At 42.9% G+C, this 12583-nt stretch overlaps 1 protein-coding gene across 2 annotated transcripts in view; it reads right to left on the reverse strand.

Annotated features, from left to right (window-relative positions):
* Nucleotides 1-6127: 6127 nt before the first annotated feature.
* Nucleotides 6128-12583, reverse strand: part of ubald1a (UBA-like domain containing 1a) — a 30074-nt gene continuing 23618 nt past the window's right edge. For both annotated transcript variants that reach the window (XM_084141798.1, XM_084141799.1), the window contains one exon: nucleotides 6128-8102. In XM_084141798.1, coding sequence (XP_083997924.1) covers nucleotides 7776-8102 — 327 coding nt within the window. In that variant the 3' untranslated portion in view covers nucleotides 6128-7775. The remainder of the gene's footprint in view (nucleotides 8103-12583) is intronic.

Below are 12583 nucleotides of genomic sequence, written 5' to 3' on the forward strand. Positions count from 1 at the left end.
GGTCAGTTAGGATCACCACTTTATTTTAAGAATGTGAAATGTCAGAATAACAGTAGAGTGTGATTTATTTCAGCTTTTATTTCTTTCATCACATTCCCAGTGGGTCAGAAGTTTACATACACTCAATTAGTATTTGGTAGCATTGCCTTTAAATTGTTTAACTTGGGTCAAACGTTTCGGGTAGCCTTAATACAATAAGTTGGGTGAATATTTGCCCATTCCTCCTGACAGAGCTGGTGTAACTGAGTCAGGTTTGTAGGCCTCCTTGCTTGCACACGCTTTTTCAGTTCTGCCCACAAATGTTCTATAGGATTAAGGTCAGGGCTTCGTGATGGCCACTCCAATACCTTGACTTTGTTGTCCTTAAGCCATTTTGCCACAACTTTGGAAGTATGCTTGGGGTCATGTCCATTCGGTAGACCCATTTGCGACCAAGCTTTAACTTCCTGACTGATGTCTTGAGATGTTGCTTCAATATATCCACATAATTTTCCTTCCTCATGATGTCATCTATTTTGTGAAGTGCACCAGTCCCTCCTGCAGCAAAGCACCGCCACAGCATGATGCTGCCACCCCTGTGCTTCACGGTTGGGATGGTGTTCTTCAGCTTGCAAGCCCACCTTTTTCCTCCAAACATAACAATGGTCATTATGGCCAAACAGTTCTATTTTTGTTTAATCAGACCAGAGGACATTTCTCCAAAAAGTACGATCTTTGTCCCCATGTGCAGTTGCAAACTGTAGTCTGGCTTTTTTAAGGCGGTTTTGGAGCAGTGGCTTCTTCCTTGCAGAGCGGCCTTTCAGGTTATGTCGATATAGGACTCGTTTTACTGTGGACATAGATACTTTTGTACCTGTTTCCTCCAGCATCTTCACAAGGTCCTTTGCTGTTGTTCTGGGATTGATTTGCACTTTTCGCACCAAAGTACGTTCATCTCTAGGAGACAGAACGCGTCTCCTTCCTGAGCGATATGACAGCTGCGTGGTCCCATGGTGTTTATACTGGCGTACTATTGTTTGTACAGATGAAGGTGGTACCTTCAGGCGTTTGGAAATTGCTCCCAAGGATGAACCAGACTTGTGGAAGTCTACACATTTTTATCTGAGGTCTTTGCTAATTTATTTTGATTTTCCCATGATGTCAAGCAAAGAGGCACTCAATTTGAAGGTAGGCCTTGAAATACATCCACAGGTACACCTCCAATTGACTCAAATAATGTCAATTAGCCTATCAGAAGCTTCTAAAGCCATCACATAATTTTCTGGAATTTCCCAAGCTGTTTAAAGGCACAGTCAACTTAGTGTATGTACACTTCTGACCCACTGGAATTGTGATACAGTGAAAAAATCTGTCTGTAAACAATTGTTGGAAAAATTACTTGTGTCATGCACAAAGTAGATGTCCTAACCGACTTGCCAAAACTATAGTTTGTTAACAAGAAATTTGTGGAGTGGTTGGAAAACGAGTTTTAATGACTCCAACCTAAGTGTATGTAAACTTCTGACTTCAACTGTATATAATGGTGTGCATAGACAGCATGGACAGTATGTGAATAGAAAAGGTGTGTACAGCAGTAGTTATATAGGATGAGCCATGACTAGAATACAGTATATACATATGAATAAAGTGGGTAGAACAGTATGTAAACATTATTAAAGTGACCAGTGTTCAATGACTCTATGTACATAGAGCAGCAGTCTCTAAGGTTCAGGGCAGGGTACCGGGCGGTGGCCGGCTAGTGATTACTGTTTAACAGTCTGATGGCCTAGAGATAGAAGCTGTTTATCAGTCTCTCGGTCCCAGCTTTGATGCACCTGTACTGTCTCTGCCTTCTAGATAGTAGCGGGGTGAACAGGCCGTGGGTCGGGTGGCTAAGGTCTTTGATGATCTTCTTGGCCTTCCTGTGACACCGGGTGCTGTAGATGTCCTGGAGGGCAGGCAGTGTGCCTCCGATAATGCTTTGGGCTGACCGCACCACCCTCTGGGGAGCCCTGCGGCTGCGGGTGATGCAGTTGCTATACCAGGCAGTGATACAGCCTGACAGAATGCTCTCGATGGTGCATCTGTGGAAGTTCGTGAGGGTCTTAGGAGCCAAGCTGATTTTCTTCAGACAAGTCTAGGCCTTCACTGTGTGTGCGTGTGTGTTCGGTGTGTGTGTGTCCATGTCCAGCCCTTTCCAGCCTATATCTGCAGTGTGAAGAGGCGTGCTAATGTGTTCACTCAGGCAGTACTGACACGCCACAGAACAGAGGCACAATAAACCAGCCTTTTGTGCCCCACTTAGGAAGTGGACCATGGAAGGGCTGAAGCTGCATGGGGCATTGTCATGCTACTGTAGGTTCACAGGGTGCATGTCAAGGCCAGTTAGTACAGGCTACTGCTGACTGTAGCTACTGATACAGCTGCTGTATAGAATAAATGGAACATCTCATACATGTGGTAGGCTACATACAGTACATTGCACATAGCCATTACACTGTGAAATGTACAGGTCCCTCTCTCTTACAAACATGGACAATAAAACACTGTACATATTGTACTATCTTATTATGTGTATAAGTTATATATCTGTTCATGAGAGTATATAAGTACATTTGAATGGTATCCTGGCTAGTGTTTGTAACTGAATTGCTGTGAGTGTGAGGGCAGTGAGGTGAGTAGAGATGCCTCCCTCTAGCCTTCTCTATGGCTGAGTATCAACACTATAAAACACTTGAATGGACCAGTGGAGAGTTGTAATGGATATTAATGGATCCATCTATCTTCATCTCTCTCTCTCTCCCTCTCTCGTGCAGTCTATCTCTCTCTTTTATTTACACACTCACAATCTTTATTTCGTCTTATTTCTCTCTTTCCCTCCTTCCCTCCTGCCCCTCCCTCCCAGCGTGTTACCTTTGTCCCACTTCCTGCTAACTCCATATTTATTAAGGAACCAATCGTCCTCAACCTCACCCGGAGAGACACAGGGGCCAGGTTACCAATGCACCCAATGCCACCATGCCCTCTACTCTCCCCTGCTCTCCTTTACTCTCCTCTACTCAATTCTTTCTCTCTCTCTCTCTCTCTCTCTCTCTCTCTCTCTCTCTCTCTCTCTCTCTCTCTCTCTCTCTCTGTCTTAGTCTCTCTGTCTCTCTCTGTCTCTACCGCACCTGTTGTCTCAACCTCTAAATGCTCAGTTATGAAAAGCCAACTGACATTTACTCCTGAGGTGCTGACTGATTGCACCCTCTATAAACACTGTGATTATTATTTGACCCTGCTGGTATTCTATGAACGTTTGAACATCTTGAAGAACGATCTGGCCTTAATAGACATGTACTCTTATAATCTCCACCTGGAACAGCCAGAAGAGGACTGGCCACCCCTTCGAGCCTGGGTCCTCTCTAGGTTTCTTCCTAGGTTCCTGCCATTTTAGGGAGTTTTTTCAATCCATTGTGCTTCTACATTTGCGTTGCTTGCTCTTTGGGGTTTAAGGCTGAGTGTCTGTATAACTACTGATATAAAAATGGCTTTATAAAATACATTTGATTGATTCTCTCCCCTGCTCTCCTCTTATCTCATTTTCTCTCTCCTGCCTGGCTGGCCTACTCAGCATATGATGAAATTACCCCTTGACACGAAGGTCAGTTTTGCGTTTCCCACCCTAGGATTAGGGGAGGGTAGGCTGATCCTAGATCTGTGGTGATGGGCAACTTGCTCCTGAAGCGGCTATCTCAGTGTGGTCCAGTGCCAGCTGCCAGTTCCAGTGAAAGCGTACACTAAAGTCCAGCATTCCTGACTAGAGTGGTTGGACTCGAAGGCTGCTTTCTAATATTGGTGGTCTTGCAAATGGTGTGCCTGCTGAATAACAGAAGCCTATGCATGAAACTTTGACTTTGTCATTATTAGATTATATGCAGTTTTCCTATAAGAGTTGCTATAAGGTTTTAGTCTAACATTCGATATGCTGTATTGAGTTTCTGTGAGCAGTGCTACTGCTACTGTCCTGTGTAATGTGGTTGGCTGTGTCATGGAAAGTCTACACCATAGCCTACTCTTCTATAGCAACCAACTAAACAGGTATCCAACCTGGGTGGTCTGGTCTGCGTGACTCAGTACCGTGTTAGCACACTGAGCTAAAGCTTTGATGTAAGTCTTCAGGTCTCATTGTCATGTGAGTGTATTTTGGCCAGCTGCCTCCACTGCACCATACTGTACCAGGCTGTGCTGTTCTGTGGTGCTCTAAACACAACAGAGTGTGTGTGTGTGTGTAAGACGGAATACTCTGGGTACTGTTAGTCAGGCTGGGGCCCAGTGCCAAGTTGGCAATGCTTTGAATCCCTCACACACACACTGCTGGGTTTGGAAGGGCAGGGCACACAGGAATCAAAGGCTCTCTCTCTCATTTCCTGCTGAGGAGTGTAAGGCAGGCAGCGGTGAGCTGAGGACACACTCAAAACTCAGTGACCTCACCGTTACTATGACGATAGGACGGGTGTGTTTGTGTGTGTCTCGTTGTGTGTGTGTGTGTGTGTGTGTGTGTGTGTGTGTGTGTGTTGGAAACAGCTGGTGTTTGTGTTTAGGAGGGATGGCTGCCTTCTTGATCCAACCCTCTATCAAATCAAATGCCACTTTCGCTCTCTCTCTCTTACTCTCCTTTAATCTATTCTCTGTCAAACTCCACACCTTCTTCTTTATGTGTCATTCTTTTCCTCTGTTGGATCAGTTGTATCTCATCCAACACGTACAGCTCAGCGTTGCTACAGAAGGTGTGTAATGTTGCTCTTTCTAATAAGGTGGTAGTGAGGAAGAAAAACTCACACAAAGGAATCTCGGAACCCAGAACCTAATCTTACCCATTACCAGTCTGTCACCAGAGCCTACACACGTCCAAACACATACCCTCCCCCTCCCCACAGCCTTGATGACCTCACATGCAGGAGAGCCTAAACATACAGTCGTCAGTGCCCAATCAGCATAACTGTCAGACCAGTATGGAGGGACCAGCACACCGACAGTCCTACCGGTTAAACTGGAGTCAGGAGTCTTTCTGTCTGACACTGGTCTGGTGGATTACATTCCTTTTCCTCACTTGAGTAGCCAGGCATGATAATTAGGATTCATCCATCTTCTCTGTGTCACTGTTAACACATTTCGGTTCACCCAAGCTCACTCTCCCTTTCTTTCTTTCTCCTCCAACTCTTTTCTCTATCTATACTGAACAAAAATATAAACACAACATGTAAAGTGTTGGTCCCATGTTTCATGAGCTGAAATAAAAGATCCCAGAAATGTTCCATACGCACAAAAAGCGTATTTCTCTCAAATGTGCGCAAATTTGTTTACATCCCTGTTAGTGAGCATTTCTTGGCAAGATAATCCATCCACCTGACAGGTGTGGCATTTCAAGAAGCTGATGAAACACCATGATCATTACACAGGTGCACCTGGTGCTGGGGACAATAAAAGGCCACTCTAAAATGTACAGTTTTGTCACACAACACAATGCCACAGATGTCTCAAGTTTTGAGAGAGCGTGCAATTGGCATGCTGACTGCAGGAATGTCTACCAGAGTTGTTGCCAGAGAATTGAATGTTAATTTCTCTACCATAAGCAGCCTCCAATGTCATTTTAGAGAATTTGGCAGTATGTCCAACCGGACTAAATACCGCAGACCACGTGTAACCACGCCAGCCCAGGACCTCCACATCCGGCTTCTTCACCTGTGGGATCGTCTGAGACCAGCCACCCGGACAGCTGATGAAACTGAGGAGTATTTATGTATGTAATAAAGCCCTCTTTGTGGGGAAAAACTCATTCTGATTGGCTGGGCCTGACTCCCCAGTGGGTGGGCCTGGCTTCCAAGTGTGTGGGCATATGCCCTCCCAGGCCCACCCACGGCTGTGCCACTGCCCAGTCATGTGAAATCCATAGATTAGGGCCTAATGAATTTATTTAAATTGACTGATTTCCTTATATGAACTGTAACTCAGTAAAATCTTGAAATTGTTGCGATTATATTTTTGTTCAGTATATATGGATTTCTCTCTACCCCTCTATTCTCTACTTCTATCTCCATCTCTCTTTCACCCACCAGCTAACGGCTAGACTAAATTCAGTCACAACTAAAGAGACACACATCATACCTTGAAGGTCAACATACAATATTTATTTAGGAACACAAAAAATGATAAGTTAATTATCAGGTAGTCCACAAATATTGTGGAAATGGTATATCAATACAGTCATACAGGGGGAAACATACATGAGAAACCATTCAGGGACAGGCCATCCCGAGACGCCTGGATTCAAACAAAATGGTGGAAAAGGGATGAACTGAAACATTATTTTAGTCAAATTAATGATGGTTTACTCATTATCATTATTATCATTATATTGTCAAAGAAAGATAAACTAACATTCAAAAATATTTCTAGCTAGGTTTTATTTTATATTCTTTATTCAATTTAAATAACCCAACGACAACAAAACTGAATGGGGCCGACCTTGCATGTGAATATTGCCTTGAATCAATGCCTTTCATTGCCTACTATAGGCAGCATCACAGTACACGTGATAATAACCAGTTGTATAATGCTGCTATTCAAATTATATATCAGAGGGGACGGATAAAACCATGTAGTATCCCCTGTCCCCACAGCCAGAAACACGTCTCGGTTTCATGTATGTTTGCTACAAAAGACAGTATACATTATGAGCACATCATGCAGTGGCAAGTTCTGCTTTACAAATAGTATAGTAGTCTGGTTTTTCTGTAGATAAATGTTTTTGCCTCACCAATCGGCTCTTCCCAAACACAACCTAAACAAATCCCGCCCACTCTCAAATCCTCCCAAACCCTGCCCCCTCCCTACCACCAAGAAAAAAACATATTAAACAATAATATATCAAACCAATATATCAAACCATTTTTATATAATACCCAAATCTGCAGAAACCTTGCAGTGGACAGTTCTATCTTCCAGACCAGGTTAATAGTAAAGCATCACCCCTCGTTGGAAAGAAAAGCTATAGCAATGAACAATATCATCGTCATCATGAGCAAATACCAGAGCTGAAAAATCACAATCGGTTTAAAAAAATGTCCTGCGTTGTCAAACAGTTGAGAATCCCTGATAGGCTGAAAGAAGTCAGGTGACGACTAGGTGAGGTAAGAGTCCCACCTTGCGATGGGTAATGAAAACTAGGTCGCTGTTTCTTCTGCTCTGCTGTGCGTGTGTGATGGTTACACACTGCACACAAACACATTTGTGATGAGTAGAGTATAAACACTGCACTGCCAGATCCTCTCTCTCCATGCAGCACACACACACTCTTTATAACAGGTTCCCAGTGGAGGAAAAACACTTGATGGACAGATGAAAAGAAACAGTTGCTGCCTTTAAGTCCTTGTCTCAGAAAACATCATAAGTATAATCCTTAGACTTGAATATTTTTTGTTCCATACATTTCTCTTATCTATGCATTTACTGAGAGAGAATATTTTTTAATAAACAAAGATTTCAGTTGGACTCTTCCTTATTACTAAGTGTGTGCACTTAAAAAAAAAGAAGAAGTTTACTTTTGATTTCTTATTTGCATTGTTTCCACTTCTTAAATTGTCCACGTTTAGTACTTGCTTGGTTTGTCTTGGTTTGTGTAGCTGTCTCTATCTCCACCCTCTCATCCTCAATTGGAAGGAGACACACCTTCACCTTTCCTTTCCTTTCCTTTCCTCTCCTCCTCACTCATCCCTCTCCCCTCCCTCCCCCCAGGGCCATCCAGTCCTGGCCCCTCATCTCTCGGCCTCCATGGCCACACTCGCCTTCTGTTCGGTGGCTGGGTGTTGGTGGGCGTGGGGGTTAACGGTGACCCCCGTGGGCCAGGCTGCGGGGTTGGAGGAGGGCTGCCCCTGAGTCCAGAGTCCCTGACCCTGTGGGCCGCTCATGGGCATGGGGGGCGGGGGCACGCCCCAGCAACCGTGTGGAGGAGGGGGTGAGGTGGCCATGGAGGCCATGGGGCTGCTGGTGGTGAAGCTCTCTGAGGCCTTGAGCCGGGAGAACATGGTGAGGGCATCAGGGAAGTTGGGCGGGGTGGCTGGTGTGTTGGCTGGGGTGCACATCTGGAGGAGAGAGACAGAGAGAGAGATGTTAGGGGAAGAGAAGCGGTATGGAGGAGCACATCCATATACATTTTTTTTTTTTTTTTTTTTTATACACAATGTGTATAAAAAAATTTTTTTTTACACACAATGTGATATCATAACTATCATTATCACACTTATCACTATACGTTTCACACGATCACTGCAGTGCATCCAGTTTGTTTCACACCATCACTACATCCAGGATGAGGATGTCTGTATACCTAAGCCTGTATAAGGTCAGTCCAAAACAGAGAGGGGAATGTAGGGTGATCCCGTCCTCTCGCTCCCTGATGACATTTCTCCCCTCCTCTCTGTTCCTCCTCTCTGTTCTGTTCCTAACAATGTTTTTTTTTGTTGTACAAATTACAAATATCAGGCACAAATATTCATTATACAAATTATCAGCAATCAACAACTTACATCACTAAATAAACACGTCTAACACAAAACAAAACACACAGGTAAAAACAAGAGACTTTAAAAACATACAAGAAATAAAGAAAACAAGTGCAATTGTATTCACTCAGCCAAAACCTCATTACAATGATTCAAGAAGATATCATTATTTTTGTTGTTAAGTAGGGATAATGTCTTAACTAGATTATTTAAATTCTATCAGAAATATTTGTAATTTGGTATAGAATTCTGGAATGTTTGATTGTGTATAAAGTATTTGGCAACAAGAATAAAATAAAAAAATTACAATAATTTCAATGGTCTTGTCATCATTGCAATAGCAGCATAGTATAACCTTCAACTGAGAAACATGGGTTGTTTTCAAAAAGCTTCATTTTCCCCAGAAATCTATCACAGACATACATTCATAGAACCTAGTGTCAGATTTTCACGTTCTTTTTAGCAGAAAACACATTTGGACAACATGGAATTACATGGATATATCTTATGTAGAATCTTAAAAGTGCACTTCCTTAAGTTTGTTTGGTATACAGTATTTGTAAGGCATCAACCAACATGTTCCAAATTTTTTTTTTTTATACCTCTAGGCATAAATTGGTTCCTTGAATGGAAATGTGTCTTTATGTGTTTGTTACAACAAGATTTCTCAAGTAAGCACACGCCTTCCAAGCCGAGTTCTGGATAAGCTCTTTGATCATCATCAAAGCTAAGATTATTTTTCATTAGTGTTGTTAGACCACTGGGAATGGCTTTGATCACGGAAATCAACTCTCTGAAAGGTATTGGAAACTCATTCAGTGTTATATGTTCCTATTAACAAGGTGTGTTTGGGTTCAGACTTTCCACGACCTCACATCCTGTAAGCAGATCACCTGATTGTCACGGTCCAATCTCTGGTAGTAGCTCCTTCAGTGACGATGGTGGTGGTGTGGGTGAGGACAACAATGTCATAAAGAACTCCCCCATATACAGTACAACCCCCTATCCAGCCAAAAACAACATCGACCAGCCAACCAGCACCTCCCTGCAGGTCAGAAGCCAGGGCAGGCAGACGTAAACACTCTTTTCAGAACACACACCTCAGAGTGTTGTAGCAAAAACACAAAGCATCTCACTCCCAGAGGCCTGGTTGGTCCAGGGCCAGTTTCCTTTACTCCACATAGATAGGCCTATTATTATAGACCTACTGTCTATTGCTGACCTCAACAACAAGACGTTACACAGGCAGCCCCATAGACCTACTGTCTATTTCTGAAGGAGGGCTCAAAACTGCAACCAAAACACTTGCATTTGCAACCCTTTGACTTTTTTTTATTGGTCGTTAGGGTGCAAGAGAAAACATTTTTGGTTCACAATTTCTTTTTTGATGATCCAGATTTATTCAAACAGAAATGGGTACGCAACAATGGGCATGCTGACCAGGTATTCAAAAAGTTTGGTCCAAAGTCTTTGCGATGCTCAATTCAGTCATCATGCACTGTTTGAATGAAAATGTCTAAAATACTTTCCCAATTACAGTAAATATTGACCACAAAGTAGGCCTATCTACCTGGCAGACTGATATCATGATGATTTGTATCAATCACGGGGCATTTGTTTTGCTAACTCTGCCATTACATGTAGCCTATATTGTACAGTACAAAAACACTGCTAGCCAGACACAAGGTCTCTTGCTAAGCGCACAATTGAATTAAAGTGCAACTACACACTCCACATTTTTTGGGTAATGTTTCCAGACCTCAAAAGTGGTCTCCTGATGTGGTTTAAACATTATTGTGATTTTGAGACTGGAAACCTGGAAAAATGCAACCCGGAAAAACGTAATTTATGAAAAGATCAAACATATTTTTATAGGGCCCTACAACTGTAGAGTGACTGTTCAAAAACGCTAACAATAACACCCTTTTTGAGATTGTGCAATCAATGTCAATATGATATTGTCAAGTTAAAATGTAATTATTTGTGTATGGAGGGTAGGACATTATAGGCTATAGGCTACTTGCTCAGCACTCAGATTAAAGATACAATTTAAATTATCCGCGCATCATCCGCTTTCCCGGGCAAGTATTATTTTCATTTGGTCCAGTAGCTTTCAGATGGAACTGGCCCGGTGTGCCACTAGCAAATTTACCTGAATGTCAAGCCCTGCAAGGGCATGCTAATTTAAAAGATGGCTAGTCATTATTAGCCTGGTTCTGTATGGAATGCAGGTACATTATGAGACACAGTTATTATCGGCGAGCAGCGGTGAAAAATTGGTGCGACCAAATCATGTGCTGGTGCCATCAACTGAAAAAGTTTGTCTAAAGAACTGGAACTACAACAAGCCATTATTACACAGCCTTCAACTCCCATCGGCAGGTAAACAAGGTCTGAAGAACAAAACGAGTGTAAGAAAAGCCCAACTCGTGACGATGAATGCTAATTTTGAGAATGGGTCAATCATGAGTACTGCTTCTACACAATACCATTAGCCTATAACAGAATATGTGTCACATATGCACTTGGACATTCAGATTTAGCCCTGCTGAGCGGCATGATGTGAAGGGTGAGCATGTCTCTGTTGCCCTCTAACAGGAAGTGCTGTGTCATGTCTCTGGCCTATTTCCTGTCCTGTGTGTAAAGAGACACCCTGCAGCGAGAGGAAACTTCCTGTCCTTCATGGTTACCCCCTCTACTTCCTCCCTATTTACTCTACTCAGGTATGTAACACCGCCATCGCTAAACAGACCACCCCAGATTGTCTTACTGCTGAGCTCACATATGCCCTTTTCACTCACTCACATACACTCACCAACCTCATACACACACAAACGCTAGAGATGGGACGATGAACCGAAAAATTATCAACACTGACCATACCGATGACTTATCACAGGCATTTTGCTGATATCGTTCATTACAATAAGTAGCCTATACTAAAGAAATGTGAAGTTTGAAATAAAATATGTTTGTTAATGATTGTTAATGGGACAATTGATGGCTACAACAATCAAATTAGTAGAACAAAAACTGTGGTGCACATTAATGTTATAATTTATTGTTCTATATGTCGTTATCGCATCAATTCAGACAATTTATCGCGATATGGATTTATGTCCATATCACCCAGCTCTAAAGCTCACACACACACAGCAGGGCAGACAGTGATTATGTATTGCTCCATAGGGAAAAGGATCTGTTCTCAGTGTAGAGACAGCACACTCCTTGTCTGTAGAGGTCTAGTCTCTGTGTCCTCAACCTAGCAGTCATAGTCTAGGTGCTGCTGCTGTTTATCCGAAGAAAAAAGAAGCAAGCCTAGAAGTTTTCGGTGCAGTCCTTAACAATGCCAATAGAGCCTAAGAGGAGGAACATGCTCAGAGAAATACTATATGTACAGTTTATTCCCACATATCAGTCGTAGCCAGGCAGCACACACAGGCTAGGGCTGTGCAGACTGCAGCATTAGGGCCTGTGTAAAGCCATAGTAGCTTGATCAGGCTGGCAGCAGATTAAAATTAGGAGCTGTCTGTCTGTGAAGGTCACAGCCAGGTAATACTGAAAAGGCTGCTGGGACAGTGCGTGCGGGCAAAGCATCAAATCCGATTGGCTGAGGCGACTGGGGGCATATGCATTTGAAATGAAAAAGGCGCATACATGCATGCATGCAAATAAGGGGAAGGGAAAGGGAATACCTAGTCAGCTGCATAACTGAATGCATTCAATGGAAATGTCTCTTCTACTTTTAACCCAACCCCTCAGAAGCCTGTTTTTTCAGTAAGGGGAATCGGGGAAATGGATGTTACCTAAACTAAGAGAAATGCATGTTACCAACCACAGCATCCATTATTTAGAGAACTGGTGAATATTTGTTCTAGAAGGAGTGTGTTCTAAACACGGCAAACACTGAGGCGTTGCCATGGGGACGGTCCGTTGTTATGAGGAAGACAGACCTGGTGGTGATGGATAGGACTAGAGCAAGCTTAGACACATCTGTCATTAACTTTCTACAGATCTGTTTACTGACTGCAGTTTACTGTGGACTCCAATCTGAAGTTTCA

This window comes from Coregonus lavaretus (genome assembly GCF_964263955.1).
Source record: "Coregonus lavaretus genome assembly, chromosome: 25".
NCBI classification, from domain to species: domain Eukaryota; kingdom Metazoa; phylum Chordata; class Actinopteri; order Salmoniformes; family Salmonidae; genus Coregonus; species Coregonus lavaretus.